Raw genomic sequence first — 25,424 nt, 5'->3', positions numbered from 1 at the left:
ACCTGGTAGTTTGAGTAACAGTTTCTGCGATTTTTCAATTGTGACAACTTTACCATGAAAATAAAGCTTACCGTGTCCCTAAATGTCCGTCGGGCTGCTGTATAGACAAATGCTTAACTAAGAATAAAATTCTCCCTCTAAAAGACATTACCGTTCAGGGCAGTGCGACGATTTGATACGCGCATGTCTCCATAAATCTAATTAATTTTTTCTCTGGCCTCAACTAATGTATTCTTCTTAGATCCAGTGCCGGATTTAGGACAAATGAGGCCCTGTGCTAGTTAAGTTATGAGGCCCTTTGCTTGGGCATACATACTCAGGAAGTTTAGGACGTTTTGACTTTTGAAAAACATTTGAAAAATTCATCGCAAATATTTTTTTTTTAGCCAGGATGATGGGGTCCCTTGGCCAACGGGGCCCTGTGCTTAAGCACACCTAAGCACAATGGTAAATCCGGTACTGCTTAGATCGCCAAAAATTTGCCCCTTCACATATTCCCTGTGTCAGTCGTGTGTTCTGCAAAATTAGTTAAGTCCCGGATCATTCTCATCTTGAGAGAAAACATCTTGGAAATCAGTGAGTTGTTTTGCTAATTATTTCTGTTGCAGAAACTTATTCCCATCCGATGATTCTATAAAAATGGCTTTCAAATGTTCATGTATATATTTTTCTATGATTTTCTTCTGTTTACTTTATTGAGCTTGCTTTGCTTTCCTGGTTAGAGGTTTCCATTCTTTACAAGTATACTTTATAAAATCTGGAAGCTTGCTTGGTGTTACTGTATTTGTAAAGTTTTTCTCCATTAGCTTGACACATCTGGTGGCAATGTCATTCCCTTTCTCATTTTCATCTTATTCTAGAGTTAACACCTTTACGAACGATCTAGGTGAAACTTTTTCAGCAGTGCCAATCACAGCTCTTTTTTTCAGTGAGACTCATGATAAGAAAGAATTGACAACATCCACCTTTATGGTAGATTTAGTGTTACAAATCTATGCTCTTAAAATAAGTAACAGAAAAGAGTGAAGACAACAAGCTTAGTAAAATTTTAAAAATAATTTATTTCCGTAGAGTACAAAGTAAAAAATGTGTATTGCAGTATTGCAAATTAAATCCAAAAATGATCCAAGAATTCAAGACACAATTCCTAGTAATAAAATGTTCTGACTAAAACCCAGTTCAAGTCCCGAAGAGATTTAAAATTAAAGGCGATGACGTGTATGTTTTTGCCTGCAAAGTACTTATGTGTCAACAGTCTTTTGTTGAATCACATAAATAGTATTCCAGGTTTGAATTCAGTTTAAATTCCAATGAATGTCTTTATCCAAGAATTTTGTAAGAGCGCTTTTGTATTTCCAGAGAAAATAATCACTTGAATTCAGTAATTTGAATAAAATAAAATTCAGCCCAAACTGGTTACGACATAATATAACTTAAAGTGCTAGATATTAAAACACAACTGGTAAAATCCTGACAGTCACAAGATAATATAGTTCCGTTTGACCTCAGGTCACAAATTTAGTATTTTCTAAAAACAACCATAATTTGTTACCAATACTCAGTGGAAAATAACTTTCTAGCATGATCTAATGAGCCTGTTTTCTTACAATACAATAACCTATTAAAATCACTTGGGGATCTCCAAAATCCTGACCCTGGTCAACATGTTCACGCATTCTTGTTCATCAGCATTAATTCTCTACAAAGCTGCTTGCAGCTATCTGCTACAACCATAAAAGTGTTTTCTAACTTGGATACCTTCTTTTCCTTCGCTTTCATAGCTCTGGCTAAGTAAGTCCAAATCCTGGAAAACTGGTTCCATATACAATTTCTCAAGAAAGCCTCAACATTTTCTGCATCTCTAACTCTAGGTATAACACCAGTATCACTAATACTCCAATATACTGATGCTCTTGGATTTGATAGACTGCTATGATGACCCAATACACATTCCCCAGCAGGCATCACAGTGTCCATTATAGCTGTAGCTTGTAAAGTAGGATTGTTACCAACGTCAACTGTACTTTGAGCAAAATGGTTTTATCTGCAACTTCTTGTATCCACCATAATTGTACTTGTGCCATTGATCATCCAGTTTACTCTTTCAGAACTTGTTTCACATGGCCTATTTCATTGATGGGTACGAGACCTTGTCTGCATCATCTTCATGGAAATCTCTTTCAATGATTTTCAGTTTTCTAAAATTACTTTTAAAATATTTCCTTATTTAAAACCTATGTAAGTTTTTTCATATCCTACCATAGGTGCACTTTTATTCTAATGCTAAATTTTGGAGACGTACATTCATATCGCTGGATTTGAATCAAATTCCCGCCGGTAACTTATTAGAGAATCATTTACATGCAGTGAATTTACTTGTTACTTCCCTTTACCTTAACTGAAATAGACTATAATCAAATCAGTTTTATGGAGTACAAGTTGAAATGCTAGTAAATTTAATATATTTACCTGTAATTTTTGCTTTCTGATATAAAACGGGGATGCTTCCTTAAGATAAATTTTAGGCCATCCTCCCAATTCCGCCAAGCTTCTAGCTTATATACCCTACGAAAGGCATAAGGAATTCTGCGGAAAAACAACCGCGAAAAATCTTACCTCTACTACGGAATTTAAGAAAATAAGAATATTCAATGAAGAACAACTTAAGTTTTTCAATAACTTAATAAATATTCATTAAATAATAATTACCTCACATGGAGCGCGATTTCTATGCGGAGAAATATAAAAATAAAGCCCGCTACAAAACCTTTTTTGGAGGCGCGAATCAAAATCTAGTGATCACCCGGAAGTGAACCCAAACGAGATCACCGCATTAGACTAAAGTCAAACACCACATTAGACTAAGAAGTAACAGCGAGGAAAACAATTACAAACCGTAGGCTCAAAACAATAAACATAACCATAATTATATAACAGATACAGTTATTTATAACACTAGAGCTGGATGCATTCACTGCCAACGAATTTCATTGCTGATTGTTCTTAAAAACATGCTCATCACATAGCGACCCCCCCCCCACGTAATACTGCTGTAAGCATCCTAAATGCTGACTATATGGTTAAACTATAATTGTAATTTAGGTCTAGAATTGTGTAATTGCTGAATTATACGTCAATTACAAAAGTAAACTTAAATATCTTTTTTTTAAATCCAAACGAATTATAAAAATTGAGAAAAAATACATATTTATCTTGACTGCCAGGTGTTAGACTAATAATATAGGAGTTAATATAGAATAAACAATAAAGCTAATTTTAGATAAGAAAACTGGATATGATATTACTTGGTATACTTTGGGATTCAGAATTTGGTTCAATTACAAATACTTTAATTGTAACTGAATATCACCAGTATGGTGTACTTGGTATTGAACCATCATAACTTTCAGTAATTGAAATTGTAACTGTGACTGACACCTGCAAGCACGTCCTAATTGTAATTGACAAAAATAATTTAACCCATGTTTAATGTGTACAGACAGCTATGATAGTCCTACCGTTAATAGGAGGACCCCACAAAACACATGCAGCAAATTTTTTAACAGCTCAAAGATACTAATAACTGCTGGTTTGGGCATATTAAGTCATCACTCGAGTTTAATATTTCTAAATTTCAGGATGAAAGTATAGTAAGAGTTTTTTTTTTTTAACCCGGTACACTTCACAGTGCTGTTCTAGTCCACATGACATGTACCACAAGACATTTTGCATTATGTCAAACAAATATTGCATTTGTGTTGCTAGTGTACAAAAAAGTTATGATACTTAATCAGATATCCTTTCTGAGAAGTTTGCGTAATGTTTTAGCCAATGAAACATGTACAAAAGTGTATTTAGACATGGTTTAGTAATTTAGCCAATAAAACATGTTCACAATTGTATTTAGACATGGTTTAGTAATTTTGCCAAGTCTGTGTAATGACTGAAGTCTTGTAACCAACAAATGGAGTCAAGTATTAATGGAATGATACCTTGTTTGAAGTCACTGAAACAAACTTAGGACTTCAAAGCCGAGTTAAAAGCATTGTAATGCCAAAAGACATTGCATACATACACAATACCACCATTTAGTCAGTAATGACAACCAATATATCTAGGTGGCCATTTTGAAAATTTTATTTCTACTCTTCATGAATGGATGGAAATTATTAACTTGGGATTTTTGCTTGAAGACTTCTTATGATGTATGTTTGGTTCTAAATAAAAGTGAAACAGGAGAGATCTCCAATATGGTTGCCTAGACAGCCATCTTCAAAATCTTTCTATTCCTTAATTGTGACCGCTCCGGTGGTCTAGTGGTTAGAGCATCCACCTCGGATGTGGGAAGTCATGAGTTTGATCCCCGGCCGAGTCATACCAAAGACTTACAAAACTGGTACCTACAGCTGCCTCGCTTGGTGCTCAGCATTAAGTGATTAGTATTAGGACTGGTCAGCCTGGTGTCAGGATAATGTGACTAGGTGGAATATGATGCTACATGTCTGCGACATGATGTCCCAGTGCTAGACACTTCTATAAATTGCCACACTGCAGACATCATAGCGATATGACTGACAAATTGTTAAAGCTATGTTAAAAATCCAAATCACACACGCACTCCTTAATTGAAAGTAACAATGACATGGGTTTACACTAAAAGATGTCTTATGATATTTAGTTGGTGCTAAATAAAACTGTTGCCAATTTTAAATCCAGTATGGTTGTCAGATGATATTATCTTTGTTTCCTGTCAATTGCTTTGGGTCAGAAAAGCAGCAGTCCTTTGAATGACACTTGTTTTGCATCTGAATGGCAATTTGAAACAAAACTCTAGTGTTACTTCCAGTATAGTCTGTTTTAGTATGTCTTTTTGTTATGACCTCTCTGATCTTGAAAATTATTTTCTGACTTTCCAGAACTTCAAGCTACAAAACTGACTCTACCAATAGGTATCTTCTCATTCATTTTGTAATGAAGATATTACAAGAAGTATTCTGTCTGGAATTTACAAGTTCAGTCATAAACACAGACATATAATTCCAAGCTAATAATAATTTTTACTAGTCTATGCACTTAAAATAAGTAACATAAAAGAGTGAAAACAACAAGCTTTGTCAAATTTAACAAATAATTTATTTCCCTAGGATACAAAAGTGAAAAACGAGAAAAATGAACTTATGGTATTGAAAATTGAATCGAAGAATTAAAAACACAAGTCCAGTAATAAAAGTCCTGAATAACACTGAGTTTAATTCACGATTAGATCAAAATTGGAAGGCGATGATGTTTGTTATAGTCAGCAAAGTGCTGATATGTCTACAGTCTCTTGCTGAATCACAGAACTAGTATTCCAGGTTTGAATTCAGTATAAATTCCAGTGAATGTATTTATCCAAGAATTATTTCAGAGCACTTTTATCTTTCTGAAGTTCAAGCTTTATTAACTCTAATTCCATTTTGTATCTTTATTTTAATTCTTTTACTTTTATGTTAGAGTCTGATACATACTTACTGATCGAAACCAAAGCACGTTTCCACCAAATATTGAACCAAAATAATTTTGTATCTTGCTTCGTTAAAGAAGCTTTTGCCTCAGAAAGATTATACTTTCTGTCAAGTTGAAGCAGTTCATCTTTTTCCAAACAGTCTAACTGCTGCTGAGTGGGATTTGAAATAAAGATCTCCACTTTTGATGTCATTGTAAAAAGCTTGTTGATTTCAATAAAGATTTCTAAAATGTGAAATAATGCCTAGGATTTAAAAAAATTCCAAAAACTAGGGGAATTAAAATTTCTGAAATATTTTAGTAAAGTTTGTATCCCATGGACGATCACCTAATTTTCTGTTACGAGTCTATGTTCTTAAAATAAGTAATAGAAAAGAGTGAAAACAACAAGCTTTATAAAATTTAACAAATAATTTATCTCCCTAGAATACAAAGTGAAAAATGAGAAGAAAAAAAACTTATAGTATTGCAAATTAAATCCAACAATAAACCAAGAGTTAAAAACACAAGTCCTAGTAATAAAAGTCCTGAATGAAACTCAGTTCAAGTCCCAATGATATCAAATTTGGAAGGTGATGATGGCTGTTATAGTCATCAAAGTAATGTGTCAACAGTCTCTTGCTGAATCACAGAAATATTATTCCAAGTTTGAATTCAACATAAATTCCAGTGAATGTCTTTATCCCTGAATTGTATCAGGTCACTTTTATATTTCCAGCAAAAATAATCACTTGAATGCAATACTTTGAAGAAAATAAAATTCAGCCCTCACTTGTCACAACATAACATAACTTACAGTGCTAGATGTTAAAGCATCATCATCAGTCCTGTAGTCTGTTAGACTATTGGGGCAACGCACAAGACCAAACAACCAGCTCCCTCCATTCCTCTTGATTTTACGTCCTTCACAGTGAGTCACTCAATGTCAAGCCTGTCCACTCTCGAACATTATCTTCCCACCTCTTTCTTTGTCTGCCTCTCTCTTTCTTCTTCCTTGTACAGTGCCTTGCGGGATTGTCTTGGCAAGTCCTGATGATTGTGAGACGTGCCCATACCACTGCAGTTTACGTTTTTTTCACTGTGATCAGGAGGTCATCGTGAGGCCCAGTGGCTTGTCTGATCCATTGTCGTATTTCTTCATTGGTGACACAGTCTTTGTATGTGACGCCGAGGGTCTTTCGGAAACATTTCATCCGTGTGGCCTGTATCCTTTCCTCTAAGTCAAATGGTATGGTCCATGATTCGCAGACATATGGAGATCACCAGTGAGTGCATCAATCCGACCTTTGTACTGAGTGCGATGTTCTTGTCGTTCCAGATAGGCTTCAGTTTTGTCAGCGCTATTGTTGTCTGTGCAATCCTGGAGAGTACTTCAGGCTTCAATCCTTCATCTGTTACACTTGCCCCAAATACTTGAAGCTTTGGACTGGTTCTAGCTTCGTACCTTGGACTCTTACGTTAGTGCTGATGTCCTTGGTGTTGCTAGTCATCATTTTGGTCTTCTCTGCACTGATTTCTATGCCGTAGGCTGCAGAGGTTTTGTCGAGGCTCTCTACTAAGCTAGCTAATTCTTGCTCATTTCCTGCTCGTCCATCAATGTCGTCGGCAAAACGTAAGTTAGTGACTGTTCTGCCTCTGATGCTGACTGTCCCTTCATGCTTTTCAAGTGCATCAGCCATGATTCTCTCCAGAAAGATGTTGAATAGTGTGGGAGAGAGCAGACAGCCTTGTCTGACTCCGACTGTCATTCTGAACCAGTCCTCTATACTCCATACTGCCGTTGAAGCACCCTGCACTGGTGGCCTTGTCAAGGAGGTGCTCTATTACTGTGATGAGGTTGGCATTGATGTTGTACAGTCTCATGGTTGCCCACAAGGTAGCATGCCTGTCAAATTCCTTCTTGAAATCCACAAAGACGTGGTACAGATCTTGCTGGTGCTGGAGGTACTTCTCACACAATATCCTGAGGTTGAAGATCTGCTCTCTTGTGCTGCGCACTGCTCTGTAACCTTCCTGCTCCTCAGTAATGATCTTTTCAGCCTGTGGCTTTAGTCTGTTCAGCAATATCCTCAACAAGACATTGTATGGATGGCTTGTAAGACCGATTGTGGTTTTGACACTGTTGTTCATGTGCCTGTCTTGGGCAGGGTGATGATCAGTGATTGAGTTCACAGTGATGGCCATACTCCTGTTTGCCAGATCTTGTTGCAGATGTTTGTGAGGGTGCAAAGCATTGCTTCTTCCCCAGCTTGGACCAGTTCTGCTGGGAGAGATGTTAATGCACAACTAGTAAAATTATCAGTCACAAGATAACAGGTTCTCTGCTTGACCTCAGGTCACATTAGCATTTTCTACAAACAACTATCACCTAATGGAAAATAACTTTCTCGAATGATCTTTGTTTACTTACAACACAATGCCTATTAAATACACTTGGGGATCTCCAAATCCTTGCCCTGATCAACATGCTTATGCCTTCTTGTTTATGTGAATAATAACTTGGTCAATGAGCTCACACACATAGAATATCCTGAAGCTATTATTAGTTGTTTACCTAAACTAAAAAGAAATTCAAAACAAAGCCAATACGGTCAAACAGAACTGAACTCAATTGTGGACAAGGTCAAATCCAGTAAACAATGTTACATTACAATAACATGTAACTGAATACAAAATTTAAAACTAACAGACAAGCAATTAAACTAAACATACATAAACATAATAATGATAGTAATACAAAAGTAAATAATTAATAATAATAATGTGTGTGTGTGCGTGATTTGGATTTTTATTGTAGTTTTAATAATTTTGCAGTCATATCACTTTGATGTCTGTAGTGTTTCAGTTTATAGTAATGTCTAGCACTGGGACATCATGCAGTAGACATGTAGCATAATGTCCCTATCAGTCATATTATCCTGAAACCAGGCCGGATAGTCCAAACAAAAACCTGTTAATGCTGAGCACCTATCAAGGCAGCTGTTAGTACCGTCTTTATATTAGTCTTTGGTATGACTTGGCCGGGGTTCAATGAGTACTGTTACATGTTATGTATTATAACTTATCAGGTACATCTCTACAGTTTCTAAAGTTTCATGAATTCCTATTTCATACAACAAAATGGCCTATTTGTAAATAGTTAATAATCTGAGATAATTTAATACTTAAGATAAATAGTTTAAAGTACATATACTTAAACTCAAAATTCACATGAAGAGTTCATCTACTTTAGTAATGAGAAATTAGGAGTTTCCAAAATGTAATTATTATGAAATTTTGTAGATGAAATTTCCTTTTCAGATTTTAGCTCTGTAAGCTCCTTATATCTGGACACCACACATCCCCATCCCAGCACAAAAAGCTTTAGGGATGCCCCCGATGTCTTCTAAAATAATGGCTGTTTATCCCTGTCCATTATTTGATGATTGTGTATTGTATCTACAAAAATAAAATAATTTGGAAAACATAATTCTGAATCAAGATTTTTCTTTGTTTTATGTTACTTTCCTTATCTTTTGTTATATGGCTAATCCATCATAGATTTTTAGGTTCATACTCCTTTTCCTTCATGCAAGATTGTGTTTGGCTGGATTCCTGGTCTTTTTCCCTTTTAAATCAATAAGTGACCTTTTGCCCAAAGAAAAGTTAAGTTTTATTAATTTTGACCCCATGATGTGTGTTTTTTGTGGTATTGCATTTGTTGTACATTCTTTACTCCTTTATTCTTGTCTTAGGCTTTCCCATATAAAGATACTTTTAATTAAAAAATATGCGTTGCACAGTGTTAATGCATGTGTTTTTATTATTTAAATTTTTGCTATTATTATTTATTTTTTTCTTTATATTTTTTTCTTTTTCTCATGTGCAATGTTAGCTTGATATTCTGAGATTAAATGATTCTTTGCATATAAAATTCTAAGGAGTGAATATATAAAATCTAGTACTAAAATATGTTATAATAAATAATGTGGTAAACATCAGGTCCAACAGGTTCTTCATGGGGAAATACCAGTGTCCCAGACCCAGATCCAAATAAACATATTTAACTTGCTTGATAATGATCTTAATATTTAACCCAAACTAATAGAAAAAATGTAAAGTTACTGGTCAGGTATACAATGAACTTGACTGTGGACATGGTAAAGTCCAAAATGCAATTATACATAACCTATACTCATGGATAAAAAATAACAAACAATGCAAATTGAATATCCCACAAAATAAATCCATTATAAAATAGGAATGAAATGCACTATAATTATATAACAGCAGTGAAGAGTCGTACAATGTGGGATCCATGCTATTAAACAATATATGGGCAGTTTTCTTGTCTTTCAAAGCAAATCGGACCATCTTCAGTTTTTGCTTAATTTTCATGTCCTCCTGGCTTTTCAAATAGTTTTTTTTTAAGGTTCTGGCATTCCTTTTTAGTTGCTAAGACTATACCACAACAGTGTGTGTGAGTTTGATTTTTAACGTAGCTTTAAGAGTTTTTCAGTCATATCGCTACGATGTCTGTAGTGTGGCAGTTTATAGTGATGTCTAGCAGTGGGGCATCATGCCGCAGACATCTAGCATGATGTCCCACCCAGTCATTATCAGGGCCCCAAGTGGCCGAGTGGTCTAAAGTGCTCACCATTATGGATCACTGCCATCTCACCTCTGTCTGCGTGGGTTCGAGTCCCGGATTCAGCCTATGTGGGTATGTGAGAAAGCTTCCAGTAGCTTCTTGTGGGTCGGTGCTTCGTTCCAGGGTTTTCTTGCATTCTTCCTCCACCATTAATACTGGCCGCCATGTATAGCCTATCTTGTGCTGAAAAATGGCGTTAAACCCCACAACAACTACAACCCAGTCATTATCCTGACACCAGGCCAACCAGTCCTAACACTAACCTCTTAATGTTGAGCGCCAAGCAAGGCAGCTGTTAGTACCATTTTTGTAAGTCTTTGGTATGACTCGGCTGGGGATCGAACCTACGACCTACCATATCTGAGGCGGATGCTGTAACCACTAGGCCACCATGAGTCCATCCCGAAGTAAATCTTCAAACAACAGAAGACTTGAAAACAAGTTGTCCACACACACACACACACACACATATTTTTTAATTTTCTTGTAAGGTCTCTCACTACTCTAGTTCATAATACAGTCATTTTCCCTCTCTATGGACCATTAGGTTTACCAACATATACATAACATTTGTGGACATAGCTGGTTTTGGGATGGGTTCTTTACCAGACTTTTATGCAGAATTTTGTGGGTTATTCCAGCAGGTATTGTTTGAATGATATTCTTCCTTTATACGCAATCATGCTTTCATTAATTGACTCGGTTTTTGAAGGGTCATATCCTTCCAGTCATTCTCTAGGACTGTGTAATAGAAAGGCTTTATGTGGCAAATTTTGTCATGTTCTGGTTGGCTTCTGTCATTAGCACGAAAATATCTGCCTACTTTTGTCAAATCTCTCTATGGTCATGATTTCTGGGGTCCCAAAATATATGGATGCAATCCAGTCAATGGGGTTGTTGGATACCTGCTACATTCACAGGAAGAAAAAAAAACTTTATAAAAAAATCGTTCTTGTTACTTAGTTGGTCTGGATCAACGTCAGATTCCAAATCGTCGATCTCTAACAAGGCGACGTCATCACTTCAATAAATTCACTCAGCATCATAATCAAAATAATTAATCTCGAACGCAGAGATTATCATCACTCCATTGTGCAATTGGTCCTATGACATCCTCATCGGATGATTTAAACTCGCTTGCGTCTGGTGTTGAAACTGCACTAACATCAATAACTGATCCACTTTCTAAGATTGATGTATTGAATTCTTCTATATCGCTACCATTAAACTCTACAAATATGCTCACGTCTCAACCTGAATCCATCTTTGTTTATCTTAACTACACGCATTTCTTAAAGTACGGAAAAGCCCCTTCCTGTGTGTCTACGTTTAACATATTACGTTTCAGACTTTGATCAAAATAGCCCTCTCATTGGTTATGATAATCACAGATGTATAATCTTTGTACATGTTAACCAATCAACGTTTAGTTAACATACCGGTAAAGGGGTATACATCTACGAGGCACTAAGTATCCAAATAGTGTATTATACGCATGACTACGTCACTAGGAAGTAAAGAAGTGTTATCGACACCGCATAGAAGCAGCATTGGGGTTGAAGAGTTATTTACAGGTCGATAGACGTACATTGGGGAAATTTTAAACTCAGACTCATTAGCTAGATAGCAAGCATGTGCAAATATTGTGGTAAACGAAGCATGGAATTATGTGAATTACAATCAGTCAGCCAATCCAAAACGACCTTGCCGTTGGTGACCTTGCGAGTTGATTACAAATCCTGTGGTTGAAATCAGCGAAATTCATACAATAACTGGAGACAACGTCTATAATGACAACCTGATCCGAATATATTGACACAGTCTTTGACTTCTTGAGTACTATCTTTATATTAGTATTTGGTATGACTTAGACAGGGTTCAAACCCACGTCCTCTTGCATCCTAGGTGGATGCTATAACCACTAGGCTACCGGAGTGGTAAATAATAATGATAATAATAATAATAATAAGTACTGTTAGATGTTATGTCTAATAACTTATCAGGTACAGCTCTACAGTTTCATGAATTCCTCTTTCATACAGCAAAATGGCCTATTTGTAAATAGTTAATAATCTGAGATAATTAATACTTAAGATAACTATTTTAAAGTACAGATACCTAAATTCGAAATTCACATGAAGAGTTCATCTACTTTATTAATGAGAAATTAGAGTTTCCAAAATTTAATAAATATGACATTTTGTAGATGAAATTTCCTTTTCAGATTTTAGCTCTGTAAGTTCCTTATCTCTGGACGCCACACATCCCCATCCCAGCACATAAAGCTTCACGGATGCCCCCTGATGTTTTCAAAAACTAATGTATGTTTATCCCTGTCCATTATCTGATGATAGGGTATTTTATGTACAAAAATAAAAATAATTTGGAAAACATAATTTTGAATCAATTTTTCTTTGTTTTATGTTAGTTTCCTTATCTTTTGTTATAATGGCTAATCCAGCATATATTTCTAGGTTCATACTCATTTTCCTTTATGCATGGTTCCGTCTGGCTGGGCGACTTGTCTTTTTTCTGTTTAAATCAATAAGTGACCTTTTGCCCGAAGGTCTGTTAAGTTTTGTTACTTTTGTGCATCTGCTGTTGAAACTGGATTAACATCAATAACTGATCCACTTTCTAAGATCGATCCACTGAATTCTTCAATATCGCTACCATTAAACTCTACAAATTCGCTCACATCTCAACCTGAATCGATCTTTGTTTATCTTAACTACACACATTTCTTAAAGTGCAGAAAAGCTCCTTCCGGTGTGTCTAAATTTAACATATTATGTTTCAGACTTTTATCAAGATATTGAGTAAACAGCCCTCTCGTTGGTTATGATAATCAAAGATGTGTAATCTTTGTATCTATTAACCAATCAACGTTTAGTTAACATTCCGGTAATGGGTTATACATCTACGATGCACTAGGTATCCAAATAGTGTATTATACGAATGTCCACGTCACTGGGAAGTCAGCAAGTGTTATCGAAACCGCGGCACATTTTGGGGAAATTTTAAACTCAATCTGAATAGCTAGATAGCAAGCATGTGCAAATATTGTGGTAAACGAAGCATGGAATTGCGTGCATTCCAGTCAGTCACCCAATCCAAAACGACCTTGCCATTGGTGACCATGCAAGTTGATGACATATCCTGTGATTTGAAATGAACGAAATTCATACAATAACTGGAGACAATGTCTGTAATGACAACCATACCCGAATATATGGATGCAGACTTTGACTTCTTGAGCAAGTACTTTTATTTGACACTCTTGCACTGCTGTAAAAAAAAAGGAAAAAGGGGAGCGAGCATTTAGATTTATCAGGGGTCATCTCAAGAGCCAAAATATATGAGCATTACTACAATAACAATGTGTGACTCTGAAATCAGCTGATTGGAGGATGCGTAGAGGCATAACGGTATATCATGTGTTTAAACATTAAATTGGAGGACATGTATTTCAGTATGACAGCTGCCTACTAGGTACGTAATATAAGATGATTTTGTAAAAGGCACATTTCTTCATGAATATCATTTTTAAATTAATAATGTGATAGCATTTTATGCGATGTTATGGAACAAAAAGCCCCACTTATTTAGTAGTTCTTGAAGTCACTTTTGCTTAATGGAGACAGCTTCTGTTTCTGTGATTATACCAATAGTTCTGATAACAGAAACTACCCTTTATGCATTATACCCCGTTTTTTCCTGATGAATATGTTTATGTTTAAAATGATTGATGTCATAAAAGTGAAAAGCTATTCCCATCCCCTCTATAATAAAATCACTACATTGCATTTGCTGAGTATCAATAAATGATACATTGAATTTATCACCAGTCTTTGTGAAAGGAGCAGATATATAACTCCATAGATTTCTCATGAATATTCATACCATGCTTTTGAAACTTGGTTATGTCATTGCTGTATAAGCAGCGGGGGGGGGGGGGGGGGGGGCGAATCCGACATTTTGTCCAATCGTCATTTGGCTTAATTAATACTTTCTGCACTTAGCGGATCCGGTGTCGTCAGCGCCTGGTAAAAAAAAAACGACGTCGTCGTCGGGGGATCGTCCAATCGTCATTTGGTTTAATTAATGCCTTCTGCGCGTCGATCCCCAGCGTCCTAAACACATCGACGACCGCGTCGATGTCATCGCCCCCCTGCTGCTAAGTGGTTATTTACAACTAACCGAATATTTGGTCGAGTCCGATACGATATCGTGTCCGAGGGTCATGTAAATTTATCGTTACAAATCCATGTGGGGTCGACTGAGCATGACTAAAAAAGTTTCGAAAAACATTAAAGTCCATGTCACCGCCGCACCATGTCTGCCAAATATTTCGTAGCGTGTGTGTATCAACGCCGTTGAACACAGCAAGAATATTACAGTTGTCTCTAATTACTTTTGGAATCTGAGTGTATCGTTGAGTGACATATATCGCGTCAGTGTTTTTATGCCTGCCTCTGGAAAATATCCTAGCTGGGTTTTTTTGATTGTCTAACATAACATCATCATACACGACTAGATTGTTAACGTCGCCATCAATATCATCAATACACGGTGCATCATTGATATCCGTAATAAACTCAATAACATTTTTTTTAGCGATCGCTGATGCATTCTCGTTGAAATCTTTCAACACCTCGTAGCATCGTTGATCATCTACGCTAGGAGCAACTAAATACAACTTATCCCACTTCATCCATCTCATTATTAAGTTGAGTAACAATTGCGTCTTACCTGATCCAGATGGCCCGATGATAATCATCCGGTTCGAGTTTGGTAACGCTGCAACATGCTTAACTGGTTCTCTTGTTTTTGTCGCCGAAAAATCAATTATATTCATATCTCTATACATAAATTATGGATCTATATTGTGTGAAGTGTAGAGTGCGTACTGGCACAAATGATATGACAACCGCTACAACAAGAAATAATAGATCGGCGCTTACTGGTAAGTGTGTACAATGCGGTACAAAGAAATTTAGATTTATTTCTATTAAACCCGGGGATGTTTTAAAAAAAAGCGAGGAGGTGATATTGCAGCCAAGTTATCAAAACTCCCCGGAACCCCGTGGGCAAAGTATCCAGGAGAAAAACACCTCCCAGGATATAGCTACTGTGGCCCCGGAACACGATTAGATATCAGACTCGATGATCAAAATCAGCCCAAACCCGGTGAGTACCCAATAAACGCTATCGATAAGGCGTGTCATGCGCATGATGTTGCCTACAAAAGTAGCGATCTGCAACAGCGTCATATCGCGGATGTAAAATTAATTCACGCGCTAAATGCTATTCCTGATAAATCCTTCAAAGAAAAATTGGCCTCATGGTTGGTAAAATCGGCTATGAAAGGTAAATTAATGATTGGCGCTGGTAATTAATAACAACATGGAATCCATCTATTATTCTCCGAGAGGATACTGGAAGGGGAAGGCCGCAATTGGTAAACTCGCAAGCGCTGCAAAGGTAACAAGGGCCACTGCGGCTAATTGGTTATCCAAACAGGCTATATGGCAAATCTATCTACCACCGCCTAAACAAATCAACTTCTCGCGCTTTGATGTCAGCGTACCTAATGAAGTTCATCAGGCTGATATACTATTTCTTCCGCATGACAACGGTTACAAATACGCGCTAGCCGTAGTTGATGTTGCGAGTCGATACAAACAAGCGGAGCCGTTAAAAACAAAGTCAGCAACTGAAGTAGCCGCTGCGTTTGAGCGGATTTATCGAAGAGGTCCTCTGCACTGGCCAAATCTATTACAAGTTGATCCTGGTAGTGAATTTCGCGGCGCTGTTTTATCAACGCTGAAACATCATAGCGTCGCGGTACGGCGAGGTCATACTGCGCTACATCGTGATCAGGCAATTGTTGAACGATTCAATCGGACTCTTGCTGAACGGTTATTTGGATATCAGTACGCGAAGGAATTCATCCAAGAAAAACGATCTCGTGAATGGGTCAAAAGGTTACCAGGCGTAATTGCAGCGTTAAATAACGAGATTACCCGAGCAATCAACATGAAGCCCAGCGACGCGATTAAATACGAGTATATACCCGGAAAATCAAAAATAAATAGCGTTTCCAAGCCGATTCTCGGCGATGTCACTGTTAGATATCTGTATGAACCAGGAGAACTTGAAGGCGGTAAAAAAAGGGCTACTGATCGTATTTGGAGTGTTACCACACATAACATATCAACGATAACACGATCAACTGGTAGGCCACCGATCTATAGACTGGATTCAACTGCTCCTCAGCGCGGATTTACACGCGAGCAACTACAAGTGATACCTGACGATACTCAATTACCCCCGCGTGGTCTTAACTAGCGCCGTTGCGTCTATTGCACTCAAGACAGGTCAACCTCACATTGTTTTTGACATGACCGAGACTGTTATCGATCCTGTCCACGGTAAATTGGCGAGCGTCTTTATCCGAATAGCGCCAACTCATTATACAATTACAACTCGCGCAGTGATTATTCTGTTGCTGCCGTAACGCAATTATTAATTCGGCATCAATATCAAAACGCCGCTGTTTTTTTTTTTTTATCCTGTTGGCGGTAACCCGAGAGTTTTCTATCAATGACGCTTGCATCGATGGTGACTCCGTTACTGACTCCGTCGCCGGCTTCGTCGGTGACTCCGTCGGTGACTCCGTCACTGGCTCCGTCAATAACAATTCTTCGAAGTTGATTTATCCTCCGTACTCTGGACACTGCAAGATAGACTAGATTAGACCATTCGATGCGATTATCAACCATCCAAACAATTGTGTCCGTGATAGTCAGTCCCTGCGAGGAATGTATTGTTGTTGCGTATCCTAGCGTCCACGGGGATTTATCAGCACGTAGCGCGTCCTCGACGACGCTGATATCAACGAGCACGATATCATTCAGCACGAGAATTTGTTTTTTTGTCCCTGACGCCGTTGGGCCCGGGATTTCAACTTCAATGTTCTGCCGCCGTGTATCCGCGGGTCTATAACACAGCGGCACTGGACGCGTTGGAAACTTTTCCTTATGCAACGTAAACAACTTCCTCTGAAGTGTATCCCTGACTATCTTTCTACTCGCTACAATCAAATCATTTGGTCTCCATGTTTCCCAGAATTCATTTAACGGCGTTTCCGGAATCACCTCGCGGATTATTTCACACTGAACTCTATCCGGCTGTAATCTGATTAGTTTTTTAACCTCGCGCAGTTGTTCATCAAGTGCCCGGTAATCAGTATCGGTTTCTTCATAATAGTCCACGAACCCGCTTAACCAATCATGTGGACCCTCGCCGACAAATGGTGGTGGTTGGCCATGGTCCCCACACATGATCACCGCTGTATTCGCGCGCAGCAACCAATCAAGAAACATTTGTAAAACATCTAACGAAACAGTACATATCTCATCCCAGATGATAACGTCAGGAATAAATTTTTCACCCATTCGATCAGGAGTCCACTCACCACCGCTGTATCGAAAAAAGCTGTGATAAGTAACGGCGTCAACATTTCGTTGTTTTATCTCTCGCGCTAGTCTATGGGTCGGTGTAAGCACGATTATACTTGCCCGCGTTCGAAATAATTCAATTGCCCTAGTCGTCTTTCCTGACCCGCCACAGCCGCTTAAATAAACCGTGTTGTGTCTGCAAATTGGATCAGAACACGGTGGTGCATTAGACCATTCTGACAATTTATCACCGCGTAAGTAATTGTTTTCAACGGTGACATCTGCTGACGGGGAATAATCGCGTCGTATTTCGTTTTTAATTCTCCATGTACCCCAGCTCTCGTCCGGACTAGTAAACTCGGCTATGTTTCCCCTATACTTCGCGTCAGTATAAAACGAATCAACGGCTACTCTAACCGCGGTGTCGGGGAATCTATTTATCATCGAGAATAAATTGATAGCGGCATAACCCAGCATAGACGCCCTCAAATGCGGGTATGCGGGGCTGTCTCCGTCGCTGTAGGTAACAACTGTACCCAACTTTGTTCCATTGGACAAGAAAGCTGCTTCACAGTTCACGTATCTATTTTTCGCCACTGCGTCCTTGATTACAAAATCATATTCTGCGTCGTCTATAATCAGCCGTGAGCAATATCGTTTGTAGTCGTAGTTTTTTCCACCCTGTGTGAACTTACCGATTATTCTTCTACCGAGATCTTTTGCCTCTCTGTTTCGTTGGTTGAATACCCTCCTGGACCATTCGATGATATATTCCTCGTCGGCATCAATGTGTTTTCTGGACTCGTCAATTATGCTATCTAGACGCTCCGGTTCTGGTAACCAGACTTCAGTCTGCACCCGGTATGATATAATCGCGTCACTGACAATCAACGAAACTAGCATGCTACAATCAATCATATACCGTAGCAGCGCTATTGGCAGCCACTTCTTTTCAGCCATGTGTCTACCGATCCAAATATAACAACAGCGATGAAGTCCTGCTGCGAATTCAAATGACACTATGCGAGCGAATCCGGTTAAATCAAAATCAGGCAGTGGTCCATTAATAGCAACACGAGTCATTTCATGTCTGGGGTGTCCAAATCGTTTGAAATACTCAGCGGCGGATCCATACCCGAGAAAACTTGCTGGAGAACAGGCAACCATATCAACCGAGATCATAGCGTCGCGGCTGTATTCGGTGTTCCATAGTCCACCGTGATAGTATTCCAAACAACTGGATTGTATATCCGGTAGAAACTCCTTGCGCGTTGGTCTCCACGCATTTTTCTTTGCTGCAACATGAGCCGCAACCGATGGAATCGTAAAACAATTTGTTAGCAGTTGTTCATCATGCTCTTCAAATTCTATGGCGGTTTTTTTCATCTTGTTGTGAAACGCTTCAGTGCGGTATAATTCACCGTTTGGTCTCACAAACTGATCAAAGGTATTCGCATCGTTTTCAGCGCTGCGAAGTAACCACACTGATACAGGGTCGTTTTTACACAAGCAGGCAATAGCATCAAATAGTTTCCTCTCCGCGAGAAAACCGTCCTCTCCCAAAAATTCCCCCTGGATATACTTTACTGTTCTATCCCGTGGAAATATTGTGATCGCGGGCGTCCATGCGTGTTCGTTATGATCAATAATTTTGATTGGGGTCCCATTTGATTTATACTTCGATTCGTATAATACTTCACCGGTTATCGTTGTAACGGTTATTGGAAATCTCAGCGATGTTTCTAATCTCGCTATGTCGCTGATGGTTGCTCCACGCTCGCGCACTGTTAGTTCCCACTGGTTAATTTTGCTACCTCGTAAATCAGTTAATTTGTTTCCCCGACACGCATTTGTGAAATGCTCTATTATTCGTTCTGCTACACAATTTATCCCCGTTGACTGTTTCATTGGTTTCAGTTTTCCGATATCAGGTTTCTTATTTAACGGGTATATTCCATAAACAACTGCTGTTTCAGGATACGCTCGTTCATAGTATGGTCCGTCAATTCCGGTTAACAGCCCCGGCTTGGAGTCGCGGCTGACAGTGACTGTTTTCTTGTCGCTGAGAACTGGTTCAAATTTATCACGTATGATCCAATCACCTGATTCCACCCGGACAATTAATTTTACTCTAAAGAAATACTTTTTACCGTCAAGTTGTGATATTATCGTTGCTGCGCGGTTGTCGTTCATGGTAGCATCAACAACGCCATCAATTCGAAATGTTGACCAACTATGAGATGCACCATCACGCTTGAATTCATCGATACAATCGCGTATTTTATTCAACAGGGTTCTATCGTTTATTAACGCTTTTGGTGTGTCCTTGAGGACTCTATCGAGATTGAATTTAATATTTTTCCAGGGCTTAATTGCTGCTAATCTCTCGAACTCATCCATATAATTAAAACAAGTATTTAAATGAAACAATATAGTACAATGAATAAATGCAAATGGTTGATGATTGGGTCGACAACCCCGTGCAATAAATCATGTAGAGGTGAATTCTGCGGGTATCATTTACAAAGCGTTCGTAATGGTTCTCTTGGCCCCCTCCCGTGCTTGGTTTGCCACGTTGGTGTAAGAGGAAAATCGCAGTTGTGTATCAATTGTGGCGGAAAGCGATACAGAGAGTTAAAACGTTATTATGACAAACGAATTAAAAACGCCGTCATTGATCCCACCGCTGACTTCGTCATCAAAACCCCCCAAGACTACATTGAAAGGTTTATGATTAAACCAAATAATAAATTAGACAAGTAGTATTATTACATAAATGGACCAGGAATTTCAGCCGCACCCCCTGCTCGTCAATTACGAGGCATCTCCCGACGGCGTTGTTAGGAACCGTAGACTGAAGAAGCCGGTTGGCACCGTAAATAATCACGGGTATTTGATATTTAGTGCTGGAGGAAAAAAATATCTCTGTCACAGAATCATCTATGAATGTTTCCACGGATTGATAAAAGATAGTCTCGTTATTGATCATATTGATGGATGCCCTCAAGATAACAGACTGTGTAATCTGCAAGCCATCTCTCAGAGTGAAAACAGTAAAAAAAGGCCAAACTGGTAAGTGTTCAAAGAAAGCAAGGGGTGTCAAATCGTTTGATACAACAACTCACGAGGAAAAAATATTTCAGTCGATGAATGAGGCAGGAAAATATTTTGACATTTGTAGAGCCTCAGTACGATTTGTTGCAGAACGAGTATATCAAACAGCGATCTCAAAAAAAAACCGGACACAAAATTCGATTTTCATATATAACAGAAATCAGCGAGTGACGAAGTCACCGTGACAAGGTCACCGGCGCCTATGGCGCTGACGAATTGTCTGTAAAAATAACACACTGCGGGGGGGGGGGGGTCAATTTTTTTTTATTTAAAAACAAGATGTTCTGTAAGAATAATGAATATCGAAGACGTCAATAATATATTATCCGAGATTTCAAGATTAAAAAATCAGGGAATTGAATTATCTGATGGTCTCGACAGCGAAAAAATACTATCCGATTATGAGATTATTAACGAACAATCGAAACGGGGGCGTTTTACCCTGGCCCGCGAGTATTTTTTTATAAAACGATTACAACATACGATTAATGAAAACTTGTACCACAATGACGCAAATGCATTCATTGGACTATTTACTGTCGTTGAAATAATACGAAAAAAACTTGGACGTGTTTATGAACGACGCCGGGAGATTTCTAGTAAAATCAAAAACATTAGAAGGATTATAGACGGAGCCCCCGATGGCACACTCGGCGAGAAATTAGAAATTGCTTCGCAATTGCAATAATGGTAGGTGAATCACTTACTACTCGGCTGGCCAGAGAGCGGCTAGCAGCGCTTAAAAAGTTCATACCGTTACGAGACAGGGTCCGAGAACAACTTCAAACGCGGCAGCAACTACAAACTGATTTTGCTGTTGCAAGCGAACAACTGTTTGCCCCGGTAACTAAAGCGACTAGGGATGTTACGGCGGCAACAGAACGGGCAATATATGGAGATATTCCTAAGGAGGGCGAACGGAAAGAGGCGCCTCTTCTTCCTGTACTTGAAAAGATAGCAGCAGAGACAGAACAAACACAGCAACGGATAAAACAACTTTCCAGTGATATAAAAACCCAACGAGAGTATGAACGATTAGCTGATATTGATGATTCTGAACAGGGTGATGTTGGTGAACTTCAAAAAACCTCCACTCAAAGAGGGGTTTCCTTTGTGGATAAACTCACTGAAAAGGCTATAGCACAAATAAAACGACCTCAATTACTGAAACCCGACGAGTATAGGATTTTTGGTAATTTTGCCGCTCAAAGCTATCATTCAAGAAAAAACTTTTAAAAGACGAGTATAAAAACAGTAGTATAAAACGAGATGACTGGGTTAATTGGTTGTATAAAAGGAATAAAGAGATTGATCGCTTGGATACAAAAGAATTGGAGTATAAAGAATTTAAAAAGGGAATTGATGATTATGATATACGACAGCGAGAACAGCGAAAAGGAGAAATCCAAAAAAAAGCTGGTTCTAAAAAAACAAGCGGAGAGGGGTATCCAAGTGGTAGTGGTCTAGTTGAAAACGCTTGTCCTGGTAGTGTTCTCAGTGATATATCACGGCTGGAAGTACTAATCGGAGGAATACGAGCCGGAAATAACTCTACGGAAATAATCAATGAGGCCGCTGATATCTTCAAGCGGTTATTTGCAGGCGGTATTATGGACATTAATGTGTATCGAACGCTCATAGACGAGTTAGTGGATGATTAATTGGAAAACTGGTGTTTTTATAATAAAGATGATCATACACTACAACCACGATAAACCAGTACTCGTCTACGTGGTAAACTCGCGATTGCCTGTTTACCGCGCGTACTATGGAGATGGTCTCGGTAGCACCATTGCGGGGTTATTTACAAGAATGGCCCCAAAAGTAGCGCCGTTAGCCAAACAATTAGGAATGAAGGCTATTGACGTTATTCGTGATAAGGGTATTGATGTTGCCGGAAAGGCGCTTTCAGCCACGCGGGACAAACTAATGTCGTTGGTGAGAAGAAAAAAACAGAAACCACCGGTGATGCCATCAACGACAGTGATGCCTGCAAATGTCAGTAAAGTAATAAATAACGCCGTGGAAGAAAAACTAGAGTCGTTGGTGGCTGAGTCATCAATGGCTGAGCCATCCACCGATGCGGCAACCAACGCGCTCATGAACGCGATAGCGGGGAGTGGTCTACGACGAAAACGACGTTGATGGATTTCAATTGAAAACATCAACATGATAAATAATAGAAATGTTTGCGCGAACCGCTGATCCCGCGTTTGATATGGATGCCCCAGTGCGCAGGGATGATTCTGTTCGTGATTATCAGTATTATTCTTATTATGCAACACAACCCGACCTACGATCGCGAATTGAACTTCAAGTCCAAGATACCAGTAAATACTTTCTGCCGTGTGAAGCGTTTATCGAAATTGAGGGAGAACTCGTGACAAATGCTGCCGATAATGCACCGTACGCAGATGACGATCGTGTTCGAGTTGGTTTTGTCAACAACGGTATCATGGCGTTATTTGAGAGCGCCAGATATCTTATTGACGGGCGAGAAATTGAATCAATAGAACGCGAGGTTGATGTTGCAAAGACGATAATTGGGTTAGCGAGATACTCGGATGATTATACAAGATCGGCGGGCCCATCTATGATGTTCGCAAAGGACACCACTAATAACGCTGATCATCTTCAGTACATCAACGTGCTGACGGCAAGAGATACCGCAGTTGCTGATAAGCTGAAGCAGCCATTTCAGACCGCAGGGCAAGACCGGGCGCTGATTTCAATATTATAAAAAGTCTTAACGGTAATTACAATATGGGATTCGCAACACGAGTAGGGATGTTGCAAGGACAACGCCGACAGTTTTCATGCGCGATTCCACTCCATCACATATTTGGATTCTGCAGAAACGTCAGAAAAGTTATCTATGGGGCTAAGCATACAATCGCGCTGACGCGAAGGGGCGATGATAACAATGCAATATGGCATGCTGCTGGCGTCGCTGCCGGTAAGGTTGTTTTAACTAAAATGGCATTATGGATGCCGGTGCTGACTCCATCAGTTACCACGGAAGCACGATTGTTAGCATTTATGGAACAGGGAGGAAAATCGTTGTTGAGTTGGCTAGCGGTAACAACTGATGCTAAAGAGGATAACGTCGCCGATACGTTTACATGGCACCTGGCATCAAAACAGGGTGTTTCAGCCCCTCGTCATATATTCATAGCGCTGCAGAATAGGAATCGATTGGGCAGTCAAGAACACAGCCATATGATATTTGATCAATTAGGAGTCAAGGATGTTTCGCTGAGAATAAACGGACAACAGGAACCATCCGAGGATATACAGCTTAATTACGACAACAACCATATCGCACGTGTGTACCATCGATTGCTGTCATATATGGGTCGCGATCAAAACGTCGACACTGGTTTGCAAATATCACAACTTGATTTTAAAAAACTGTATCCGATTTATTATTTTTCGTTGGAACATCTTGATTTAACGAGACAATCCGTCGTTGATATACACTTCCGAGCTCGTATAGCCCCCCCGGGTGGTGTTAATTATAGAGCGGTTGCTGTCATTCTCAGCGATAAATCAATGCTGCTAGAAGGTGTTGGTGGACGAATGAGAATCGTTGATGCGCCAGTGGAAAACATGTAATTGAAAACACAAACGCGTTTACAATAAAATGTCGTATAGTGTTGTCGGCGTTACGCTAACTGATGGTCAAGTCAAGAAATTAAGATCAAAGTCGGCTAAACAATGCGGAACCACAATAACGCTGAAGCCGTCGCAGATGGCGGGTGGTAATCATAAGATATCGTTGACGGCGCGTCAAATAAAACATTTCAATAATGCGATGGAAAATAAAAAGGGTGTTCAAATAGATTTTTCGGCCGCAGCAATTAAAAACATGGAAAAGACCGGTGGGATATTTCCGCTGTTGGCTGCGATTCCAGCGTTGATTGCAGCGGCGGCCCCAGCAGTGGCTAAGGCGGCGGCGTTGGGGGCCGTTGGTACCGCGGCGGGGATGGCATTGAAGAAGGCAACCGGGAAAGGATATAAAAAAAAAACGACCCGTAGCCGGAAAGGGTCTAAGACTACCGGGAACCCCGTATTCATGGTACTCGGGGAAGGGTCTGAGACTACCGGGAACCGTTTAATGACTCCAATGTCTAATTTTGATTTAATAGACGCCGCAAACGCGCTAGCGATAAAAAACTTCAGAGGTGTTTTTATGAGGGATCAATTACCGGCGGCACCAAGGAATATTGAAACCGGCATAATTAACCTCGATGGGTCCTCCGGAGCGGGAACTCATTGGGTTGCATACGCAATTGATCCGCGTGCGATCGTCTATTTTGATTCATACGGGTTAGCCCCGCCGAACGAGTTCATGCGGTATATCCGGGCGTGTTCAGCCCGGGTTTTTTATTCCACGCTGCCAACACAGCAATTAAGTGACCCACCAATATGCGGCCGTGAGGTGTTAAACGTACTCGCGGCGATTTCATCATCGCGGAAACCACCTCATGTGGTTGTAAACGAATACACTAGTGGGGTCGTGGAGGCCCGGCGGGTTAATTAGAAACGCTGTTTTTTTTACAATAACGATGATTGATATCTGGGGACGACCGGTTTCGGCGCTGAAAAAACCCACGGAAACGCCCGCCACCGGTGACATAAAAAAACTAATTGAGGATGAAATCGCTGATACGTTGAATTTAACCAGTGTTGACCCGGGCGAAATAGTTGTA

General features: G+C 39.3%; 2 protein-coding genes across 6 annotated transcripts in view; one reads left to right on the top strand and one right to left on the bottom strand.

The window, feature by feature from the left end:
• LOC149789940 (uncharacterized) overlaps positions 1–25,424 on the top strand; it is a 108,217-nt gene that overhangs the window by 12,610 nt on the left and 70,183 nt on the right. Inside the window, exon 1 of one of the 5 annotated variants that reach the window (XM_089972015.1) lies at positions 8,627–12,072. The exons of 2 other annotated variants lie outside the window; for them this stretch is intronic. The gene's annotated coding sequence lies outside the window, so the exon portion shown is untranslated. Of the gene's footprint in view, positions 1–8,626; positions 12,073–13,080; positions 13,628–25,424 lie in introns of those variants that run through there. 2 more of the 5 variants (XM_089972014.1, XM_089972013.1) reach the window with 2 other exon arrangements.
• Positions 1,046–12,886, bottom strand: LOC149789941 (uncharacterized). Its single transcript, XM_089972019.1, has 2 exons — positions 12,618–12,886; positions 1,046–7,765 (listed from the first exon to the last, which is right to left on the bottom strand). Exon 2 carries the CDS (start codon positions 7,687–7,689, stop codon positions 7,177–7,179), a length of 513 nt encoding a protein of 170 aa, XP_089828145.1. The 5' UTR covers positions 7,690–7,765; positions 12,618–12,886; the 3' UTR covers positions 1,046–7,176.

This window comes from Sinohyriopsis cumingii, chromosome 10 (assembly GCF_028554795.1).
Source record: "Sinohyriopsis cumingii isolate HCF-2022 chromosome 10, ASM2855479v2, whole genome shotgun sequence".
Classification (NCBI taxonomy): Eukaryota; Metazoa; Mollusca; class Bivalvia; order Unionida; family Unionidae; genus Sinohyriopsis; species Sinohyriopsis cumingii.
The sequence above is the reverse complement of the archived record's forward strand: the minus strand, read 5'-3'. Positions and strand labels throughout refer to the sequence as shown.